This window comes from Electrophorus electricus, chromosome 4 (assembly GCF_041902795.1).
Source record: "Electrophorus electricus isolate QZ-2024a chromosome 4, ASM4190279v1, whole genome shotgun sequence".
NCBI lineage: Eukaryota > Metazoa > Chordata > Actinopteri > Gymnotiformes > Gymnotidae > Electrophorus > Electrophorus electricus.
The window spans coordinates 16,306,389-16,331,500 of record NC_137500.1 but is presented as its reverse complement, the minus strand read 5'-3'; the positions used below and the strand labels follow the sequence as shown (position 1 = coordinate 16,331,500).

Below are 25,112 nucleotides of genomic sequence, written 5' to 3'. Positions count from 1 at the left end.
TGTCTCAAACCCATTCGAGACCGTTACAAGACATTGTTAGAGCAGGATGGAGAAAAAGGGAGGAATCTTTTTGCTTAGGTTTTTGCAGACAACATTGATTTGTGCTCTTCATTGAGAGAGAATATTGTGTTTCCTCATGTGGTGTAAAAAGACAGAAAATCAGTTCATCCCACTGTTCTTCTCTTATAATCCATTCACATCTGTTGACCAGGAGCAAAGCCATAACAGTGCTAAGAATAGAATTCTGGTGTTCCATAAATGGCCCCACAGGTATACATTTTCGCTCCCTCCTTCTCTCTCTCTCTCTCGCTCTCTCTAATGCTCTGTCTATCTCTCTCTCTCTATCTGTCTCTCACTCACTCTCCCTCTGTCTCTCTCAGATATGTGGAGAAGTGTGCGAGCCTCAGCGGGGGTTGCCGAGCGGATGGTGCAGAATCTCAGAGGCCGGGTGGAGTTCACCATCCTGCTGACGGTCAAGCAGGACAAGTTCAACTCCGGGGTGATGCTGTCCATCCACCACGGAGACCAGAGGTACATGACAGGAGATCAGTTATCCCCAAGCTCGCATGGTCAATGAAGATCAGTACCAGGCAATGTCAAGCTCTTCAGAAGTTGTAGCTTGGCAATGAAAACTGTCCATTACTTGAAGATCCATTCTTCTGTCCAAATTCTGTAAAGTCCTATTAGGATCGTTAGTGCACTTTTTCATAAAAAAAAAGAAAAAAAAAAAGTCACGGTCCCTTTCAGTTCTAGCCATTACAAATCTATTTACATGAAGGTCATTCCGTTATGATTTTGCTCTGCTAATCTCTGGCATATCATCAGCGTAATGTCAACAGCTGGCGTGCTGTCCCTGAAGAGACCACAGCGATCAAGCAGAAGATACAGCATATTAATTTTGAGCTAAAAATCAGGCAGCACCAGAGCTATTGTTTATATTTAATCATCGGCATGTTAGCATTCCATCCTTCTCCCACACATGAACATGCTCACCTCATCTCCGACACACCATCCGAATTCTGATCTGTAATCACATATCATCCATGTTCAATCAAAGGTTTGCAACCACATGCAATCAGAAGACTAGAAAGAACTGATCTATAAGGACATGCTGTCAACTTCGTTTGGGGCACAGAGACACTACAAGGCTTTTGACATTTTTTTTGGCTATCCATCCATGCAGTGATATTTAGAGTGTGTGCCGAAGCATGGGCCACTCTGTTGATCACGTGCATGTGTGTAATGTCGCAGATGGGAGTGTCCTGTGACCTTTCAAAAACACACACACAGTGTATCGATTCCGCTTCCCCCTAAGGTCAGATTGCTCACACCACGGGGGCATCACATGTCAGCATGCATGCACGTGCATGCTCCTCCAAACAGTCCACATTTCACCAATATGTGCACGTGCGATGTCAGACTCCCCTCGGTTTGGCAGTACCCTGAGACGCTCAGAGGTGTCGCACTGGAGTGATTTCATTTAGATATTTTTTTGTCATTAAACCTGCAAATGACCCAAGTGATGGGCAGGTGATTAAGAAACCAGTCATACTGATTGTCAGTTTGATTAATAGATAATCTGATTTGGACTGGATATATTTGGTTAAATACCTGACATACTGAAGATGGATATACAGATCAATAGGCAGATAGGTATTCAAACAGTCATTTATACCAGGTGGAAGCCAGTTTAATGAATAGCAAGATATATGGACTCTTAGTAGACAGCAAATCTAATTGATCAATGCATGCATGGTTAACAGCAAGAAAGATATTGCTGGAGATTCTATCTGAGTTCCCTGCATACCTGAAGCCTCAGCTGCAATTTGTTCAGGCTGGGTGAGGCACTCGCAGGGCTGAGACCTGCTCATCTGTGGAGAAGGCAGGGCGCTGTGCATGTCTCCCCCCTGCCCTCTCAGACCTCTCTCATCACAACCCACAGACCTTCTGAGAGCAACAGACAGTGGTAGATTTGGTTCCTGGAAATATAGCATCTGATTTTGAAAGGATTTTTTAAAAAATTATTTATTGGGGGTGGGGGGTGCTTTTGGTTGTAGTGACTAAGAGATTTGCCTTGATGATGGGGTTGAGTGTTTAGCACCTACTACTTAAAGTGTTGAGGGTTCCCAGCATCACATTCCCACCTACAACAGTTCAGAAGACTTTAAAGTGTAGGACTTCAAACTTCTGTCTTTTGAAGCGTTTCAGTTCTCCATGCTCAGTAATCCACACACAATTACATTATGGTAATGTAATAATGTGCGAGAAATAACCTCCGCTCTGTCGGAGTTCATTTAAGTCTGCTAAAGCACATCCACCAACAGTAAGACTCCACTACTTCTGGAATGCTTCACAGACAGTTTTTGGAATCTACCTGACCCTACTGTTCGAACTTTGCAAGCCCGTCATTGTTGTACTCTGTGCTTAAGTGAAATGGCAGCTAGGCGCACTGTGTGTGGGCCCGGCAGGTACCTGGAGCTGGAGAGCAGCGGGCAACGCAGCGAGATCCGGCTGCACTACCGCACTGCGGAGCGGCGGACGCGTGCAGAGGTCTTCCCCTACCGCCTGGCCGACGCTCGCTGGCACCGGCTGGCCATGTCATTCAGCGCCTCACAGCTGCTGCTCTACGTGGACTGCAGCAGGTGGGCAGGGCCGACTGCTCGAGGTCCAGCCACAAAGAAGCTTAAACCCTGAGAAACAAAATATGCTACGTTGCTGCAATCTGTTTAATTGGTAGCTTGATTGTTTTGTTTTGTTTTGTTTTATTTTTTTTTCAAGAATCTACGAGAGGATCGTGGAGATGCCATCAATGGACATTCCTTCAGGGGCCACTGTGTGGATTGGTCAAAGGAACAACGCCCATGGGCTCTTCAAGGTACACACCGCTTTGCACTTGATATTGATGCTAGTTCACACGCAGCCGTACGATATGTGGCTTTGACGTTTCAAGGAGCTGTCCCGCTCTTTTAGACGGCGCTCATTTGCTCCATCTCATCGTGAGCTGTGATTGCCAGCTCCTGTCAAACTGTTGACATTTAAAAAGTTCTACTAGAGTTCTACTAGACCTTTTGTGAATAGCGATTAGTCTCGCTTCATGTATTTGCCTGTATTTCACATTGTGTCTCTTTATCTGTCTCTTCCTTCACCTTTCTTTCTGTCTCCCTGTCTCTTTCTCTTTATCCCTCCCTCTCTCCTCACTTTCCCTTTTTCTATGTTCCTCTTTCTTTCTTTCTTTCTTTCTTTCTTTCTTTCTTTCTTTCTTTCTTTCTTTCTTTGTTTTGTCTCATTCTTTCTCCTCTAACTTTATTTTTCTCTCTCTTCCTCTCCCCCTCTCTCTCCTCTGACTCTTCCCCACTCTAACCCCCAGGGTGCGATGCAGGATCTCCAGGTGCTCCTCATGCCTCAGGGATACGTCTCCCAGTGTCCAGACCTCAACCGCAGTGCGTGCATGCCCCCCAGCAGAGAACACACTCATGAATCATGTCTTATTACATTTGGATGGATGCATTTTCTCGATGATTGTAAATCAATAACAATTCCTTTTAAATGTTTATTAGATGCACATCTTCTCTGACGTTCTTTTCAATTCCAGCTTGTCCAACCTGCAATGATTTTCATGGTCTGGTGCAGAAAATCATGGAGCTGCAGGACATTTTGGCCAAAACATCCAGCAAGGTATCCGTGTTTGCTGTACCAAACTAGGGGCCTTTGGAATAACAACCTTGGATTTGGGTTTTTAAGCGAGAATGTTGGGATGCAAAGATGTATGAGTTGCAAAATGAAATCTCCGAGACAACGTTTTAACATCATCAACATTGTGACCTGTGGATCCATTTATTTTTCTTGAGCTTGTAACATCCAAGCTGATGTAGGTATGAAAAAAAGGCCATTATCTATAGGCATTATATAATCTGAATACATAAAAAATGCTGCACTTTTAAGTAATCAGATGTTATTTAAAATGTTTATTTACTCTGTAAAATGACATTATAGGACTATCCCTTCAGGGCTGTGTAACAGCCACCTAGTCTAAACACCTGTTCAGGATGCTGTTTCTGCTTTGCTGAAAGCTGTAGCAGTTTGAGAAGCCCATGCCATTTTAAGATCATGCTGCTCTGACTTCAAAAAGCCCTGCCCTTTTAAATCCCCTTTTAGACCTCAGAAAGTCCATCTAGATGGCTGTAGGAAAAAAAAAATCAAAGCTTCCTTGATGCTAAAAGGCATCGACTTTTTCTGTGCTTATGTGTTCTGTGCCCTCGCCTTGCGTCTGCACGTCCGTCCTGCAATCTGTGGTCCTGCGATCTGTCCATTTTCCCGGCATGGCGCTGGCTGTAGCTTGCCCGGGCAGAGGAGAGGATGAAGGCTCTGGATGGATGCTACTGCGAGAGGACGTGCTCCGTGAGCGGGGAGGTGTACAGGGACGAGGAGATCTGGATAGTCGGCTGCAGGAACTGCACATGCTTGGTATGGCTGCCTCCTACTCAGTGCCGGGGGCCCAAGGGCAGCATGGCTTGGTGGTTTCCCCGCTCAGGCAGATCCCAATGACCTTCCAATTAATGACCGGGTTTAGTAGGGAAATTAGCAGACTGTGCTGTTCTCTGGCCTTTAGGACTGAGGCTGGGGGGTCCTGGTTTTAGCCTCTTAGCTACAGAATGCATAACTGCTCCAACATGCTTTAGTCCAGTAAACTAGATAGATGAGAGCTCCTTTAGTATTTGAAGAAAGTTGGCATAAAATAACCTTCAGCAGTGTGTTTAAATAACAACAACAAAAACACACAGCAGCCCAGATGCATGTGAGCTACAGTAACTACAGAGTTACTGAGCTACAGGGATGTGTTTGAGCTGACAGAGGTGCGTTTTCTAAGTATGTGCACATCTGTGTGTGTGTGTGTGTGTGTGTGTGTGTGTGTGTGTGTGTGTGTGTGTGTGTGTGTGTGTGTGTGTGTGTGTGTACCTGCTTACCTTGTAGAATGGCAGTGTGGAGTGTGAGAACGTCTACTGTCCTGCACCCCAGTGCCCTCCCGATACTGCCCCAGCCTACATCCCTGGAGCCTGCTGCAAAGAGTGTCAGCGTGAGTGCCGGCATATGTGCGCCATCCGATGCCCATGCATGCAACAGTGTGCTGATGGAGCACATGCACACACACCGATGAGACACACACACACACACACACACACACACACACACACAGAGCCCAACGGGAAGCCTTTACTTCACTAGACACCAGACAAACTACACACATCCAGACTTAGCCGATGCTATTGCTAACGCTGTTGTCTGTGTGAAAGCTGCCACCTTTGTTCAGCTTTTACCCTGCTGGGAGGCTGTGTTATCTGGCGAGGTGGGGCAGAAGAAACTGTTTTCACATTTTCTCACCAACTCCTGCAGTTAATGTTTAAGATCTCAGCAAGGCAGGGAGTCTGTATTGAAGGTGAAGCCTTTTTTCAAAACCAAGTGTAGCAGCAAACAGGTCAAACTATCCAGTTTAGCTGAACTCCAACACTGTGGAGCACTGAAACATCAAGGCCTTTTCAGGACATGCTGCTGACAATCATGTTAACTCCAGCTCTCTGAAGTCCCATTTATGAAGTTTTCTCTCTTACCGTCATCAAGTCTTTACTTTCTTTCTTTCTTTCTTTCTTTCTTTCTTTCTTTCTTTCTTTCTTTCTTTCTTTCTCTCATTTTAATACTCACTGTCTCTGTGTCTTCCTGTTTTCTACCAAATGCATACAAGCTATACCCAGCTGTGTCCAGATGGCTCGCCTTAAAAAACAGACTGACCATATCCCTGCTTTACAATGCTCTGTTCCCCTGGCAACTAATAGAAAGGCACCCACCCACACACACACACACACACACACACACACACACACACACACACACACACACACACACACACACCCCCCAACCACCCACTCACACAAACAAAGACTCAAACAGACACTCACTCACACACTCACACACACACACACACACACACACAGATCATAAATAATTCAAGACCTGTGTCAAGCTGAGCAGTGACATGTTTCAGTAAGCAGCACTAATGGCTGTTGGACTAATCGCTAAATCTGTTATTTCACTCACTGGAACGCTAACTAATCTAACATGCTGATTAGATCTCTCTGTCTGTCTGAATTTCCTCTCCCCCATTTCTCTCTCTCTGTAGCGGTGTGTCTCTTCAGGGGGAGGGTGTATGTGGAGGGTGATCGTAAGAGTGTGCATGACTCCACTGGGAACTGTCTGCTTTTTGAGTGCAGGGTAAGCTGGAGGTGACTGATAACATTGAATCTGATTCACAGCATGTTTACAAGAAAGACATTAAGAGGTGTCCCAAGATTTATTTATTAGTCATGATACCCATTTAAGAGATTTAAATTACATGAATTTGAACCCATCTGTCAATAGTGCATATTAAGTAAGTTCACTAGTTTGATAAATTTCTTACAGATTTGAATAAGACAAAGTGAATATGGCTTACAGAATTCTTGTAATTCTTAGTTTTTTCAACTTTCATATATGACATAATAAGTCATTTCTGTATGGAAAAGGAGGAGGTTCACGTCAGCATGTCAGTAATAACCAGTACTATAATTTCAGACATTACTGGAGATCCAGGGCCGGGTACTATTCACAATAAGACTTTATGTTTGGTGACTGACAATTTTGTGTCTGAAAAATCACATGACTTGTCTGGCAGAATGTTTTTAGCTACTTTTTAAATTATGATTACTTTTACCTAATCTTTTTCTTTCACTGGCTGTTACATATGAGAGAAGTAAGACATTTCCTTGAAGTTATTTGAAGTTAATCCCTCACCTGTTTATATGTATGTGTGTGTGTGTGTGTGTGTGTGTGTGTGTGGGGCGGACAGGACCGTAGCATGCGTAGAGTTGAGATTGAGAGCACACCATGTCCAGAGCTGAACTGCCCTGAGTCAGAGCAGATAACCCTCACTGACCGCTGCTGCAGGGTGTGTCGAGGTGAGACCCCCCCCCCCCCCCACAGACACATACATACACACACCATTAGGTTTTAACATATATAATAAATACAACATTAGGTGAAAGAAAAGAATCTAAAAAAGACCTTGCACCCATCACATCAGGACTAATCCAGAACAAAACAGTCTAACTTCACTATCAAAATACCAAAACAGAGTTGGATTCATAGTCATCATCAATGTATTTACTGCGCCACTCATATCATCAGAGTATTTACTATGCCACTCATACCTGTTTGCTTATTATTATCCAAAGGCATTTAACAATGTGGGCTATTGCTTTAGCTCCCTGCTTCTATTTCACTGGTAATCAATTCATTTCTAATGACCAGAGGGTTTATACCACAAAGCCAGGCTTTCGTAGCCAGGCTTTCATGAAGAGCACTGGAATCACTTAACCAAGCATTCTCACTTAGGGGGAGAACGCTGATTACAGATTAGAGTACATTTACAAAATCCGGACAGATTGATTTACATATTTATCAGTATGATTGCTAACTGAGAATTGGACCCAAGGCAGTGGTGTTGTTATCCATCATACTTTACCTGCTCTATCAGGAGAGTGATGAGAGCATGTATACTTGGCATCACTCAGGATGCCCATGTTTTGAGTGGCCAGTGAAATGCTTGCTCTGACTGTGATCTTCCTTCTCAGCCTGTGGAGCTCAAACCCTGCGCCACACACCGTAGCTTCCACCATAGCCTCTTACTAACCAGGCTGCTACTAAAATGCTTTTATGCAAAGTCGCAAATATACGCTTTTGTATTTATTTTTGAATAAGATTTTTATTAAAATGGTGGTGATGTTAAAATAGATCACATTTGCATTTTTTTTCTCCATAACTGTTTACACGTTTTGAGTGCTCAGACTCCCAAAATGATGCAAAGCAGAACACACACACACAACTGGAAAAGCCAACATCCAAGCAAAAATATATATCATGTTTCCTCGAAATGGCATTCAGGACACACATTTCAAAAAATCATGCAAAGAAAAAGATGAATATTGCGCATATATATATATATATATATATATATATATATATATATATATATATATATATATATATATATATATATATATATATAGTTCCCCCCGTTTTAACATCACCAAAGGCAGCCAGTATTTTACTGTTTATTAGAGCGTAACGGTTAGAGCTGTGCACTGTGTGAATCTTTATCTGGACTATCCCAAAAGCAGGTGTTGCAGATAAGGGTTCTGTGGAAGTTTTAATTCCTGCAATTCAACAAATGTAAACATTTTGGTCAAAGCAATTCAAGCTAGTTTTCCAGCCTACATTAAAAATTTTACAATATGCTTTTAATAAATTTCGAGGCATGCCACAATAACAGCATATATGGCTATAATTGTGGTTTAGCACCTTATGTTGTCCTACTAGTCATGCCTCCAAGATCAGGCCAGAGGTTTCCACCAACATCACACATGCTGTTTTCAATGCCCGTCCAGCACAGGAAGTAAGATGGCATGCACTGCGTCCATCCCTGGTACCTCACACCTCTACCACACCTCCTGGAAACCCTTGCTCATTAGGACACCATGCAGGGGCAAAGCTCCTTAACACCATGCAGGGGCAAAGCTCCTTGGGGGTGAGGACAGTACAGGGGAAGAAAGCTGCATGAAGGCTGGACAGTGGAATGGATGTGTCTGCCGTAGGACAGTTTCCAAACCTCCCCACCCCACCCCACCCCACCCACGCAGGCCGGAGACAAGGCACAGTTGCCTGCTGCCTAGCAATGCCTCTTCCTCATCTCCGCTTTGTTACATCAGACCCAGTTTCATCAGCGTAGAGATGCTCTATTGTATTCTACTGGGGTTTCATTGATAGTGAGTTCAAATGTTCTTCAGAAGCAAGCACAATTATTAGGCTAAGGGCATATGCAGCAGCGTATACAAAAGTACAGACTTGTAATGTTGCCGAGAGTCTTGGGTGGTGCAATGCTATTATGATACTATGTCAAAGGTATCAGCAATGGAACCCATTGCATGCACATATCACTATGGTTTGTTCTTGGTTTTTTTTTTTTCTTCTTCCAAATTGGATTTAGAGTAGTTGTTTCACTATCTGCATTCCATTCCTTTGAAGAAGAGGTCAATGGTTGTCAAACTTATAGGTCAGTTCCAGTGAAGATCTCTGTGATTATTACTGGTATCTCCCCAAGCCAGACCCATGTGGACTATGACAATCCCCAAGCCAGAGCCATATGGACTATGACAGTCCCCAAGCCAGAGCCATGTGGACTATGACAGTCCCCAAACCAGAGCCATATGGACTATGACAGTCCCCAAACCAGAGCCATGTGGACTATGACAGTACCCAAGCCAGAGCCATATGGACTATGACAGTCCCCAAGCCAGAGCCATGTGGACTATGACAGTACCCAAGCCAGAACCATATGGACTATGACAGTCCCCATCCAGAGCCATGTGGACCATGACAGTACCCAAGCCAGAGCCATGTGGACTATGACAGTCCCCATCCAGAGCCATGTGGACCATGACAGTACCCAAGCCAGAGCCATGTGGACTATGACAGTACCCAAACCAGAGCCATGTGGACTATGACAGTACCCAAGCCAGAGCCATGTGGACTATGACAGTACCCAAACCAGAGCCATGTGGACCATGACAGTTTCTAAAGATCCATAGTTCACTCCTGTGAGTATCTACCGAGAATACTTTATGTTTCTCAGTTATGAAAGTCCAAATACCATAAATGAGGCTCCAGGGAAGTGGCTCATGTTAGACCTGACTCTTTAGCCAGCTCCCCTCAGAGTTAGGCCACAGGTGTTTGAGATGATCTGTGATGTTTGATGACATCATCTGATATGCTGCACCTGCTGGTATTCCCAATCCTTTCAGCATTTCTTGAAAGCGACATTAAAAAAAGCATAAAAACGTGATCTTATCAAAGGGATTTGTGCCTCCTGATATTCCCCTGTGTGTAGCATTTTGCAACAAGTTAAGCATAAAATGAATTGTGCAAAACAAGTGAATTGCCCTTATATTTTGGTCCATGCTGCTGCTTTTTCTGTATTTCTCTTTTTAGCTATGTGAGCAATATTAATAAAAGCCCTTTCAGGGGCTAAATGACTGGAAAAAAAAAGTAAAATTATTCTTTTGATGGTAAGCTACACTGGTCTACAGGAAGGATAAACAATGAAAATAAACTCCATTTCATCTCCTTATACACAAGTGTGTGACTTGTGGTGAGTTTAACAATGGCATGCTTGTGCATTATTACAGAGAATTCAACACGTTTCCTCAAGATTTGTCAGAATTGTTCCAAACTAAATTGCTACCCATTTACATTGAGAAAATCAGGTCGAACAATAATTATTGGAACAAAAAGAAGATGACCTAACCCTGTCAGAATACTTCTTTACATAATTGAGTATTTTTGCTTGAAGCAAAAGTCTTTTCGGGGGATGGGGGGGGGGGTTGTAATTGCTGAAGACACTGGACCACAACTTAACCTGCATCAGAGGAGGTTAATTAAGCTATGGAAGCAAATGGATTGGTTAGATACTTAACCACCTCCCGCTTGCTCTCTTTCTCTCTCTCTCTCTCTCTCTCTCTCTCTCTCTCTCTCACTCACAAACACACACACACACACACAGAGTGCTCTCCCAAACTGTCTTTTGCTAATGAGTTCCCTCTTAAGGTTACTGCCTCAGCTCATTATAGACATAAATAATGGACTTGGACTTACCCCTGCATTTCCCTGATCCCTCAGCTGTTTTATGTACCCCACACACATGCACACACACACACACACACACACACACACACAGATACACACACATTCTTCAGGCATGGCAGGAAGGGTGTGACGCATTTTGTCTTCCACCTCAGGGCATGATTTCTGCGTAGAGAGCCATTTGCGCAAATGTGTGGAGAATTCACAGTGCGTGAATCTGGAAGCAGGGGCCTATTGCAGTTGCAACAATGGCTACCGGGCGGTGCGGGACGACAGCGCCTACTGCCAAGGTATGTCACAGCACAATCTAGCCTTCTGTGCCACAGTGCGGTCTAACCCTCTCCACCAGAACGAGGACTAGCCTGTTCCAATGCACAGCGATCTAGCTCATTCCATCACCGCACAGTGTAGCCCTCTGCACTACAGTGAGGTCTAGCCCACTCAGCTATGCAAGGTATATGTATATGCCCTGTGCCAGGATGAGATTTCAGTACACTTCATGGACACCGTCCTGAGGTTTTTCCATTTTTGACATCGATTATCTAGTATTATAATAGGTACAAATGATTATATTTTTTAAAGCATATACCCCCCAAAACCATATTTATCACTTTTAAAACCTTTTAAAACCTTATTTATCACTTTTTAAATAGCATTACAGCAGTTGTGGGGCGAGTGATATGTTAGAGTGATCTCATAGCATGGTCAGTGCACTCTGTAATAAGACAAAGAGCCCTGGCAATTAATCAGTGCCGCAGTGAAAGTATTTCAGCATGGCTCTCACTCTTGTGTATTTAATTAATGGATTGCATTATCTGGCAGTAATGCTAAATGTGTGTGTGTGTGTGTGTGTGTGTGTGTGTGTGTGTGTGTGCACATATGTGTGTGTGTGTATGTATCTGTGTAATAGAGAATTTTACAGTATTTGTTTGGATACACAAAAACACTTGAGTTGTGCGTCCTACTTGTTTGAGATACGATTTTTTGACTGGCAATACAAGACTTTGGTGGCACTTTTGACAAGAATAACTGAGTTATTTTTCGGCCCAGTAGTTTGATTTGGTTACATTTGTGGTTGTGTAACTTAATCTATTAAACACGAATCACAGTGGGATGTTGTAAATGAACTCCCACATTGTTTTGAGTGAGAGATAAAGAAATGCAACATTTCGGTCTGTCAGGGTGTAATGAGATTTGTGGAAGTATAAATATTCTAAGAACAGCCCATGTAGCCGTGAGTTTATTATACAACTCCTAGATGCATTTGTCAGCTACACTGGAAATATAACAAGTCAATAAGCATCATACGGATATGAGGACATGCCAAAGCTTTATATCTTGTGGGAAAATACAACCGATATCTTCTTGTAGGCGTCTTGAGAAAATTTGAGTCATTGCTTATTTGAGTCCTCTTTGTCCCATTATAGAGCCTTGGGAATCTGGTGCTGGTCCTCACTTTCACCTGAATTTGAGATAAGTGTTTTGACCCCTGACAAGTAGGACAATGCTGTATAATCACATGACTGCCGTGGGGAAGCACAGTATATTGTATGTTAATAGTTATAACATATCATATAACATATAATTATTATATTATCATATGATTGGCTTTTGGAATGCTGGTAATATAGAAAAATACATCAATATGCAAATGAGGGTTTTTGTGCCGTGAGCATCCCGCACAATGCCTGGCATTCCTGATGAGAGTTCTCTGAATGTTCCAGCAAATCACGGCATTCACACGATCCAACAAATGTAACACACATTGCTCAAAGTGATGCAGGTGTTATTAACAATGTCATATCAAAGGTTTACCCGTGTGTTTTTTTCAAGGTTTACTGTGATCTAAATATGTAGTGACATTATCTCAATATTGCAGTCTCATTATGCCACTACATCATCTCGACATGGCACTTTGTCCATGTCCTGCAGTCCTGCTCTGCTCCTGGAGCTTTCTCCCTGAAGAATTTCCAACCTCCTGAAAAAATACCTTTCCCTCTAATGGAAGTCTTCTGTAGCACCTGAATGATGGTGTGCTAGATTAGAAGTTCAGAGAATTATAAGTATTTTATTGAACTACTCTGAAATTTGATTCATTTTAGAGCTCAACTCATCCCTATTGTCTGTCTTCGGATACAGGATGAACTGGTCTTGCTGGAGATGAGTTTCTGGATGACTTTGAGCCTGTTTGGCTTTCTCACAGGCCAGGGCTTGTCTTGTCTCTATATTTGTAACTTGTTTCCTCAGAATGTGGCCGGTACAGTGCTATTTTTACCCTTTTCACTGGGATACAAGAAGCTGCTGTCTGCTTCTCCTGGAGATTTTTGCTGCAGATCCGGTTGGCTTTTTAATACTTTACAATGCTGTAATGTACTGGAATACCCAATAGTTGGGTACTAAAAAATGGAGGCATATAGAAGTGTGCACTAGTATCTCACTGGCACATATTAAAATATGTGCTCTAGCTGTGGATAAAATAAAAGGCACCTTCTCAGTACCTGTGTTTCAGTGTAGTGATTGTTGTACAGCTGCAATGATGGGGGTGATAAAGTGCAAATGTAGGAGTGACTGGGGAAAGAAACAGGCATCTAAAAAAGAAAAAAGAGAAAGTGAAATGACAAACACTTCAGTGGAGAAAATGAGTGGGAGGACAGCTATACTAAGGTGTGCATGCGTGTGTGGGAGAGAGAGAGAGAGTGAAAGAGAGAGAGAGAGATTTTAAATACACAGTGTCTCTATTACAAAGCTCAACTACAGCACTGGACATCTAGCCTAGACTGCCGTATCAAATTAATAAGGAAAAATTCAATTAGAGACAGTTATGGGCAGCATTTAATAATTTAAAGGAAACCAAATCAGATGGTGCAGCACTAAACCATAGACTTGCAATCACTTTTCATTTCCTTCTTTCCACTTGGACACACTCCCGAAGTAAATGAGGTGCTCAATTTTCGCAAATGATTATGAGAATCTGACTACAAAACTTAATAACATTTTGCTGTTTAAAATGGAAACACACACACACACACACACACACACACACACACACACACACACACACACACACACACACACACACACACACACACTCTATTACAGTTCTCCATCTCCCAGGTAATGCACTGGGAGCTGCACTGTAGAGCATACTGCAGTCATGGAACATCCCTGAGTTGATCAGTATTGTGGAATTTCTAGCGTAATGTCTTTTGCTGTTTAGGGAACGTCCACCAGCATGTCAAGCAAGTTTTCTTATTCCTCAAAACGTTCTCTAAAATGATCTCTTTGGACTAAATCTGCTGTGACAACTGTGTTTGTGAATAAAATGTTGCTGATGGCAGTGTTGAACTTTTTTTTTTTCATTCTTGCATGGCTGTTGGGTGCAGACGTGGATGAGTGTGCAGAGGGGAGACACTACTGCCGAGAGAACACCGTGTGCATGAACACTCCGGGATCCTTCATGTGTGTATGCCATACCGGCTACATCCGGATCGATGACTACTCCTGCACTGGTGAGTAATGGTTGGCTCAGTGGCATCTGTGAGATTCAGAGGGAGAGAGAGACACACACACTCACACAGAGAGAGAGAGATAAAGATAGAAACAAAAGGGGGGATACAGAGAGTAAAAAAGTACTAAAATGTACAGGTGGCACACACTATGTATTGTTCATATCTGTTAATAAAGATGTCTACTACATGCTTTCATATGTGCTTGAGTATGTATGCTAATACATGCTGTGGGATTTAGGAAAGCACTATAACATTTTTTCACTGAGGTTATCTATGGAAAAATATTGAAATAAACTTTATTTTCAAAATGAACACATACACCACTCCTGCTTTATGTGGTGTGAGGTTTCAACTGAGTGTCAGCGATTAATTGCACCAGACTAAGCTGAAGATTCCGACGTGCTAGCTCATTAGCTGGGGCGAGCGGATCACTTCCAAGGCAAGCAGTCTGCTTGTTTACATCACCCAGCCCACTCAGGGCAGAGATGGCTCCGAGCATATAATGCTGTTAGTCTTCTCTTTGTTTTGGTCTACCAAACAGGTGAATTAGGCCTAAGTGTTGAGGAAGTGTGGTATCATCACATTTTTCGAGAAGTTATTTACAGCCCATAGAAGTGGAGCCTAATGGTGTGCTAATATGAAACATATCTGTATAAAATTATGGAATTAAATGCATTAGATTATAGCAAGAACTGCAAGACATTCTTTTTTACCACAGAAAAAAACACCTCTCCTCTCCTAATCCTACCGAACAGATGAAGGCAGTGTATCTCTAATTACAGCAAGCATAACACTAAGAATGTTTATTATATTGTGCATGAAGCAGGAACACATTAGCATTTTCAATTATTTATTCGCATAATCAGCCACAGAGAATGGTGCCTGTTTCCTTTCTGGGATAATAGCAAGGTAATCCGCAAGCCAGCATTACATTATCTTTGAACCTGAAAACCATTAGAAACAGTTTAATGGATTAACATATCTTGTAACAAAAACCTATGACAAATTATTTGCTTAAGAATCAATGCAAATCATTTAAAACACTGAAGTTATAATTGTTCCCTGCATTTTTTTCAAATTGTTAAGTACACCTCCTGTAATGAGTGTGAGGAGGCAGGATACACTCAGGAAGCAGCTTTATTGGAACAATTCCAGGAATCATTCTGCTGCAGCAGATATGGGTCCAAACACTGGCAGACAGGATCTATACTGACATCCATATTTGTAAATGTGAACAGAGACACAGATTCAAAAAAACAGATGGAGCGCACCAAGTAAGCACTTGGGAAATACCCAAGTACCTAAGAATGGATTAAAAAAAAAAAAAACAGATAGAAAAAACAAGGCAGAAAACCAGTCTGTCTATAGAAAGTGCATATAAATTCTTTGTGGAAGGAAATTGCTGGGTATATACATGCAATAACTGGATAGGACCAGGTGTGGGTGTTAATGGTTAGGTAGTGACCAAGTGCCTCCCTCAACAGGCAGCGCTGGAGTGGTGAAAGCTTAGTGGTGGGGGCCTCCAGTTCACCTACACAATACACACAATATCATTAATATACTGATATTCCAAATTGTAGTGAAGTACACAAATTTCACTACATCTCTTACTACAGTACACTGCAGTTACTCACCTAGAACCTTCTTCGGATTTACACACGCACACACACGTGTGCACGCATGCCCACAAGCTTTGCTGACTGGCTGTTAATCATAATTTATTGCATGTCTTTGTTCTTATTTTAGGATAGCATCACTTGTCTGTAACGGTGAGTGGTAAGGAGGCAGACGCATGTGCGGAGAAGAGCAAGATTTATTAAGGGCAAATCCAGAGTCGTAGTCATAAGGGTAGTCCAGTGTCATTGAGCCAATATGGAGATTACGGGGATACATGATCAAACAAATAAAACACACGAAGGCAAACAGGGGAAGCAGGCTATAACAAAGGCAAGCATAAACACAAAGGCACTGAGTATAAACTTAAAAACATGCATATATGGGCTTTCAAAAACATTCACCAAACACACAAACGCAGCAAACAACAAAAACACAGGGAATCAGACATGGTTTAAATACATGAACAACAAGGTAGAAACAAGGGACAGGTGTGAGCAATCAAATGAGGGGCGGAGAAAACGAAACTACGGCGTGGAACTCAAATACACAAGACAGGGAAAACATGGAACATGGAAGCTGAGAGGGACTAACCATGACATTGTCACAGCTGCTTGTAGACCTAGTTGGAATGTTTACTCAGTTTGTATAAGCTATCAAATTGCTTTGGCTGTCTTGGTTGTCCAAGTAATCAGTTTAGAGCAGCTAAGTGAGTTATCAGGTCATGGGGAGTATCACTAATCCGTTAGCACAGAGTATTGAGGCCTATGCACTGAGATGCTTGGCAATATTAGATGGTATGAAGAGATGCACTGGAGAAAGCACAAGCATCTCTGGCACTCCCAAATTACTTCCATATGGCAGAAAGTTGCTAGAGTTCCATCAGTGTAAGTTATAGATACACTTGCAATAAAACACTGGTGAACATTTTGTAATCACCCAGATTTTTTGCATGAATGGCACCTAAAATGTGATCATATTAATAAACACAACAGCTGGGCAAGCCTAGTTTCACCGAACCGCCATCCATTGCACAGTACTTCTCACACAATACCGAAGTCTGATGATGTCGACCTTTCCGCTGGAGGTCCAGGTTCCAGTCCTGCCTCACTCCAGACTGCTATTTCTGTACATCCTCTTCAGCTTCTCCCTCTGATCAACATTTTCTTTTCTTTTCTTGTTTTCATTTTGTTATACATATTTTTATTGTGCCTGCTAGGGAACATTAGGTACCTGACTGTTAACCTTTCTTTCATCCCTCCTTCTGTAAGAAGATACTTCTTACATTCAAGCTAAAACTTAACTGCATTATAAAATGTAAGTGGTATTGTTTATTTTGTCTCTCTATTAGCTCATATAAATCCATTTTCTTAACTACACAGCAACAACCTCTAAATAGGACACAGATGTGGCCGAGGTGCCATTGCTCATTATACTGATAGCACTCATTGACACTCATTAACTCTGCAATCGATTCATATATTGCACCATCACAGTATATAGGTAAGGATGATCTCACTACTTTCATTTTAACTTCAATCCTGGCAGAAAGTGTCATCTTTGCTATAACATGTTACATCTCTCTCATAGTCTATTTCAGTATTTCATATCATCACTGTTATCCTCTCTCTGATTCTTTCAGCTCCCCACGGAAACTCACTAATTTGGTCTACCACAGATTTCAGAGTTTCAACTACTGACACAAGGCACATAACTTCAGTTCTTACCTTTAGCCCCCTGTCCGTTTAACTCTGGTATACTTTCCTTCATCCTGCCGTCATCTCATACCCAAGATGTCACCAGTGACATACTGAAATACTGTAGTTTTCAGCATTATATATGCATTGCAGCAAGAAAGAATAACCCAAGACTCATGTTTATATTGTACATATATCCATAGTTCTTATGTATGCAGCTGTGAAGTAGGGTGAATTCTTGCAAGGCCAGACAAAAGTGCATAGGACAGCTGTCTTTATTAGGTAATCCAAGCATACAGACTGTCCAGTGTCAGAGTCTGGTTTTTGGAAAATGCATAATATATAAAAGAAATTGATGAACAGACAAGAAAACCAAGTTGTGAAAACAGTGAGAACTATTACAGAATCTGTGCAAAGACAGAACTGAACACAAGGAGGTATATACACAGACAAATGGGCTCACAAGACACGGGTGAGGATAATTAGTGGGTGGGGAGAGTACAAAACATGAGAAGGCAGAGAAAAGCTTGAAACAAAAAAAAGAGCGGCAAGGGTGTCGTGGGAACTGTGACAGCAGGAAGGGGAAACTGGGACAAAGTACACATGTTCAGTAGGATGATGCAATTTACAGAGTATAAATACAAGAACATTAAAGTGACAAGTAATACAAGTAACAGCAGTAAAACATGTCAGCATAAGTGATTGACAGTGGTGAGGTGGGGGACGTTTCCAGTATATTTATTGACTGTTCAGCAGTTTGATGCCCTTGGGATAATAGACTATTTGTGCTCACCCGAATGCTTCAGTAGAACTGAATCAAAGCATATCCTGTGTATTTTGTAGTGTTTGATATGGAACCATTTCTTATTAATGTCCTTTTGAGATGTACACTTCTTGCCTATGGTGAGTTCATCTTAACTAATCACTCAGTGTGAACAGAACAGAACAGAACAATCACCAAAAGAGGCCACTACGCAACTTCATCAGTGTCAGAGGTAAGTCCCACAATGGTTGTGAACTTCAGGATGATCCCTGAGCTGTGTTGTACAACACAATTGTGTGTGAACAAAGAGTGGGTGGCAGCGCATGTACCCCTGAGGAACTCCGGAGGATAGGAGGCTGGTTACTCTGTAATATGTAGCCTGCTCCTCAGGAAATCCAGTATCCAGTTATGCTGATGTTCCTTCAGACCCAGTTCTGGTAGTTGCTGAAAAGCTTGCCTGGGTGTTGACTGTTGAACTGTTATAAACAAACACCATTATCACTGCTGCTGTCTTATTGTTGACTTTCTTGACATCCTGGCCTAGAGCTAGGGCTAGGGTGGAGTTGCTCAAATTAGTAGAGTTTCACTTTACTGGAGTTGTTGCTGACCTCAGAATGAGCATAGTGTTAAACTCATCTGGTAATGACACATATGTTCCTGTAATTCTATTCTTACCCTCTTTGAGTCTATGATTATGAGAAAGCCAAGCCACATGCATCTAATGACCAATATCTCATTTCACTATTATAAACAGATAAATAGTTTTACTATTTGACACAACACACATAATATCACTTTATACTCATATTACTTGTCATGCTGTCCTCTATACCATACTATCCTCTCATCATTTAATATTCTCAAAAAAACAAAAAAAACAAACGCACTTTTCAAATTAGACTAATCGAATTTGACATAAAGATTTCTCTACCTAAGTATATTATTACATGTCACACTGTCAACACACAACTTTTTTCATCTCACCCATCCCATTTCCATGCCACAACTGACAATTGTGATGAAGAATTTGGCTATTATTCCAGAGCCAAAGACATACCTGCATTTCTTACTGGGAGCACTCACATATCCTTCCTTCCATGCCCCCATAACGCTATAGACATCCGTTGGTGTAGCCCAGCATGATTGGCATGGGTGTGGCCCTGATGGAAAAGGGCAGTTGTGTGCAGAGGGACATGTGGACAGTGTCATGCACAGGAGACACTCCCTGGAGGTGATGGCAGTGTGACAGGGACAGTCACCCTCTGTCACTGCTTCTTCCTTCGTACACATTCTTCCACCTTAATCCTCCCATTTCCATTTTTGCCCCAACTTACTCACTGTTCATCTAGTCCAATGCCTGCTGTCCCTGCACAACTGTTTTCGGCCTCCTCTCATCCACATCCACATCTCAAACTTTCCCTCCCTTACCTCTCCATCACATCTCCATCGCCCCGCTGTTGCTCCTCCACCTCCCTGCCATAGCCCCACCTCTGTCTCCCACAGCCACACCTCTCAGCCCTCCATTGGTGCATTCTGGACTTCGCCATTGGATATTCCCAGTGAAGTGATTTTGCCCTGGTTTCTCTATTTCTTCCTGGCCTGCTCAGCTCACTCTCTTGCCAGTGCGAGTTGTGATCTGTTGTTGTCACCGGGGGTGTGGCTAGTTTTTCTTTCAGGGCTTGAGTCCTGATATGAGTATAACCCTGAATAGTTTTTCTTCTAGGAGTGGTAGAGTTTGGCGGAATGTTAGCCTTCAAAACTGGTTTTGAAGAGAGATTGACATATTGTTGAGTTTATTATGAAGCTTATTTAAACCATGATTAAAACATTCCACTGATGACTCTTTAACACAAATGTTCTTTCGAAGCCTTTTACAGAATAAGCTGTCCTACTTTTCTATGAAGACAGTAAATCATGAATTTGTGAAATTCACGATTGTAAAACCCAAGGTAAATAGTTTAATTGAATGAAGATTATATTAATACAAAGGAAGCAATGCACAAAATATATATTTTCATACATCATGTCACGTCCGCAGACCAAAGCGTTCCCCGTTTCCATGGCAACATAGTCACTTCCGGGTTTCCCTGTTTTCGCCTCCATGGTTCCATGTCTCCTCCCCTTTTGTTTAGCTGTTCTGAGCTTGTCCCTAATTGCAGTCCTATGTAAACCCTGTTCCTGTGTCTCTTGTTTGTTGCTCTTTCTTTGTTTCTCATCGTTTCTGGTTAGCTCTCGTTTCTCCTCGCTCCTTCGCTTATATGTGTTTTGGTAATATGTCTTTCGTGGTTTCTGGGTAGTTCTCGTTTCTTCGCGCTCACTGTGTTTCTAGTTAGATCTCGTTTGTCCTATGTGTTTAGTTAGAGCTCGTGTGTCCTTGCTCCTTGTTCATGGTTGTCATTAGTTAGATCTCATTTGTCCTCGATCCTGTTTGTCTCTCTTTAGGTCTTGTCTGTCCTCGCTCTTTGCTCGTATATATTTGGTATATGCCTGTTCAATCTCGCTTCCCGTTTGATCTTGCCCCTCGTTCCTATGTACTTTCTCCCCACGCTCCCTGTGTAGTTACCCTCGCTGTCTCTGTTGGTCTCCTTGTTTAGTCCTCTGCTGTTCGCTCGTCTATTCTACTTTCACTCTGTTTGTTGTCTGTGCTGCCTTAACCGTTAGTGTCTATTTCCTTAGTTGCATAAATCTCGCACACACCTTGTTAACCTGTAATTGCTGTCTGTCCTTGGTTCTGTTCAGTTATTGTTTGTTTGTTTGTTTGTTTGTTTGTTATTAAACATATTATTTATTTATTCTATTCCATTTGTCATGCTCGTTATGGCTTCCTTCGTTAGTTCCGTTTCACTTAACATCCAAAGCGCCAGCACTTCGCATGTGTGTTTGCCTTCGCTCACCACCACTGCATTACACAGCACTAATATGCAAGGCACATTAAATTCTTTTGTGTTTGTTGAATGTGAGAATATACTTAGCCTATGCCTCAACTGGCCACCATCCTGCTCTGAAACACACCTGTGGGGTTTCTGACTATCCCTGGATGTTTTCAAATCCTAGAAACACCCCTGGTTGTCAGCACCATTCTTTAGTGGCATGACTGAACTGGTACTACTTTTATCCATCCAATAACCTAGGAGCCATTTACATCAATGGTCCAGACACTGGTGGTGATCTGTGCAGCCTCCTCTAAACCAATCAAGGACATCTCAGCAGGCAACTGCTCAAGTGTTACTATGCATATCACAGTAATATGCAGATGCAATTCAAGAACCCATGAAGCCCAGAAGTTGTTAAACTCTGTTATGTGGCTTTGGCCTTGTAGCACAAAACATATTCAAACTATTACTGATTATCTGAAGGCTCTGTAGACTGCAACAGCATACCCTCTTTTAAATAGATCATTTTTTCCTAGAGGTTCACACACTTTTTCCATTGATGACCTTGACCATTTATTTGACATTTTCGGCAAAGATATGGCAATGTAAAATGTGTTTGTTAAATAAGACCTTAAATTGCAATTGACGACATATTCACTTAGAAATCTTTGGAGTTAAAACTAAAATAGGAAAAAAGAAAAATAGGAAAAAAGATGTTAATAAAAGAACTTCAACATGGTGTACTCTACACAATACATAATTACATTTTACATTTTACATATTATATTGCAATAAAGGTTTGGCCAAATTTATAAAGTAAAATTTGAAAAAAGAAAAGAAAAACTACAATGAAGGATCTCTTAAGTGTTACAGTCACCAATACAAAGTAAATCTTTCTTTGTATGTCTGTTGTTTCAAGGAGTGCAGGAAATGGCATACATAATCCAAACACACACACACCCTCTCTCTCTCTCTTTCTTAAACACACAAAATAAATCCACTCTGTGATCACTCTCTGCATAGTTTATCATTACTGTCAGCTAAGCAGGTGGCAGATGCTGAGGCCTGAAAAGTAGCATGACTCTGGAGAGTAAATTCACTGCCTTCATCAAAACATGCCTTTTACAAAGCTTCATCTGCATGGAGCAATTTTGCTTAAATTCAAGAGAGAAAGGTTTTCAATTAGAAGCAGCTGATGTATTTGATCGAAGGGCAATCAGTGTCACTTTAGATGTCAACCAGGCGACTCACATTAGGATACACAGGGGTTTCTTGATATTTCATGAAGACTCTAATGGCTGCTAAGCTAGGGAGCATTTGGAGGATAGGATCATTTGCCTGTACTCTGTGAGGAAAATGATGTAGGGGTTTTTGTGATTGCAAACCCAGAATACCTGTGGCTTTTCTAAAAAAAATATCAGTTGAGATGCCTACCTTGACATTTTTTGTGAGATTATAGAATGTTCATATGAAGTGGGGTGTTATTCAAGGTTAGTAGAAATGTTGTTTATTTCTTGATGGAAGCAGAGATGTCTCCTTCTCCTGTACGTCAAATCAGCCCAACGTGTGCTCTCATGACTGAGGTGCACAGCTCAGTGTAGTGCTAGACTTATGAATATTAATAAGGATCATTTCGCTATAGCTGAGTGCCATTCTACCACAGGTAGCTTCTCCTCTTCTTTACCGCTCAAGAAATGACTCCTCTGGAATTTCAAGTCCTTCCTTCGCCTCGAGATGCCATTCTGCAGCCACGAGCGACCCCCAGGAGACTTTTTTTCCCATGTAGGAAATGATAACAAGCTGTTCTGAACCAGCAGAAGCAGTAAGTTGGCATTTTTAGCATGCTGAGGAATGGGTTGCATTCAAGGGTCAGGATACGCCAGCGACAGCCAGTGTTTCCACGTATCTCAGAGCCAGAGACACTAAGTCCTGGCTAATTTCAGCAACTCTTTTAGTCCCTTTACTCTTCCTTCTCTCTGAGATGGGATTGCTCAGTACCGACACTGAAGGGCAGAAGTGAGGTAAAGTGTGTGTGTTTGTGTAAAAGTGAGAGAAAATGTGAATTGTGAGTCATATTCATGGTCCCTGTGTTTATGTGTGTGATTAGAGCATGATGAGTGTGCGAGCGGACTCCACAGCTGTGACAAGAACGCGCTCTGCTTCAACACAGTGGGGGGACACAGCTGCACCTGCAAGCCGGGCTACGTGGGTAACGGCACCGTCTGCAGAGGTGAGCTCCCATCGCTGCTGCCTTTCAAACAACACGGAGCTCAGCAGCACTGTTCACTTGCAGCGGCGCTGACTCATGACAGCCTTGTTCATTTCTCTTAATTAGTTCTGTCCCAAGTAACTGTGTGCCGGTTGGTTGTGTGTGATTGTGTGTGTGTGCGTGGTTGCTCTGCAGCACAGTGTGATGGGTTGTGCCATAATGGAGGCTCCTGCTTTGCACCAGACACCTGCGTGTGCCAACAAGGCTTCACAGGGAAGAGATGCGAAACCGGTAAGAGTATTGCTATCTCTTGCTACTCTCAGTCTTGCCTCACCTCAGTTACATGCGCAGGATTAAAAACAAAACAAAACAAAATAAAACAAAAGAAGACCCTGTTAGTGAGGTGTGAGAAATGGTACAGAGCATGGCATCTTGAAAGATGACAAACACTTAAACCTACAAGGAGATATTGGTTTGTTTTGATGGTGGCTGTCACACCACCAGCGTGGCGGATCAAATGTTGAATAGATTCTGGAAGGTCCTCTGTTTGTGAATGTGGCGGGTTGATGGGCATGGTATGATAATAAGAAAGGAAGGCATTGAAGTGAGAGAAGATTTGAGACACATACATACACACACACACACACACACACACAAACACACGTACTACTGAGGATGCAATACCATCTGGGCCAGCAGAATGGAGGTGGAAACTCTTATTGGCACTTCTTTTATTTGTGAGATGCTGTGTGTATATGTGTGTGTGTGTGTGTGTGTGTGCGTGTGTGTGCATGTTGTGTGTTGCTCATTGCATAATCGTGCCGCAGCAGGACATCTGGCTAGAGACTCTGCTAGCATTTCAAGTGCCAGGACAACTCACGCTCACTTATGTGTGAGTGACAGTGGCTTGATGGAGGAGAAAGAAGACAGGTTAGGATGAGATTGACACAGAAAGAGAGAGAGAGAGTGCAGTGAGGGGGGTGAGGGGAGGCCCTCAGAAATGGATGCTAAGTTTGAAAGCAACTAGGTTGTGTGAGAGAGCTGCCCAGTTAGTGAAGCCCCAGCATGATTGGCTGTCTCCCTATCCGGTCATGTAATTCTCCTATTCTTGGGGGGGAAACTGACAGTGAGACTGAAAAAGTGACAGTTATTTTTCTACCCTTGACAGAAGGTCCCCATCATATTTCTTATCTTGCCAGGCCTTTAGGGAAATGTCACTGTTCAAGTGTTTAAATGTTATGAAATTGGCCATATTTTTAAAAGCCACACAGTAGTATTCAGGAACCACACTCAGAGCTCTGTTCTACTAAAATCTCCTTTTCTCTGTTAAAACAGGATTGTGTTATTAAGCCTTCTCCTTTGCTATGGGGGCCCTTGTCAGTTCTAGAATGTCTGTGATGCCTCTTGTTGGCACTGCTAATAAGGCTTCCCAGATTAGAATAGAAAAAGCAATCCATTAGTTTTGCCAGGTCTTATATTTACAGGTATAAAAATAAAAGAACAGATGAATGGTTTGTATAGGATCACTACTGGCATTCCACATGTGTGCTGAGCTGCATTTATCTTCACAATAAAATCTCCTCAGTCAGAGAAGCAGCAGTGTATTGTGAAGAACATCCAGCCATCCATCCATCCATCCATCCGGCTGTGGGAAATAAGTATGTGAGTGGGAGATCATACTGTCGATAATACCCCAGGCTTAAAAGCTGGGGTTTAAGACAA

At 42.3% G+C, this 25,112-nt stretch overlaps 1 protein-coding gene across 1 annotated transcript in view; it reads left to right on the top strand.

Annotated features, from left to right (window-relative positions):
- The window catches only part of nell2b (neural EGFL like 2b), a 51,935-nt gene that overhangs the window by 5,744 nt on the left and 21,079 nt on the right, over window positions 1–25,112 (top strand). Inside the window, exons 3-15 of the mRNA XM_035521844.2 lie at window positions 381–531; window positions 2,469–2,642; window positions 2,779–2,875; window positions 3,368–3,440; window positions 3,593–3,675; window positions 4,336–4,464; window positions 4,972–5,074; window positions 6,173–6,264; window positions 6,878–6,986; window positions 10,881–11,015; window positions 14,109–14,234; window positions 23,289–23,411; window positions 23,586–23,681. Coding sequence (XP_035377737.1) covers window positions 381–531; window positions 2,469–2,642; window positions 2,779–2,875; window positions 3,368–3,440; window positions 3,593–3,675; window positions 4,336–4,464; window positions 4,972–5,074; window positions 6,173–6,264; window positions 6,878–6,986; window positions 10,881–11,015; window positions 14,109–14,234; window positions 23,289–23,411; window positions 23,586–23,681 — 1,491 coding nt within the window. The remainder of the gene's footprint in view (window positions 1–380; window positions 532–2,468; window positions 2,643–2,778; window positions 2,876–3,367; window positions 3,441–3,592; window positions 3,676–4,335; window positions 4,465–4,971; window positions 5,075–6,172; window positions 6,265–6,877; window positions 6,987–10,880; window positions 11,016–14,108; window positions 14,235–23,288; window positions 23,412–23,585; window positions 23,682–25,112) is intronic.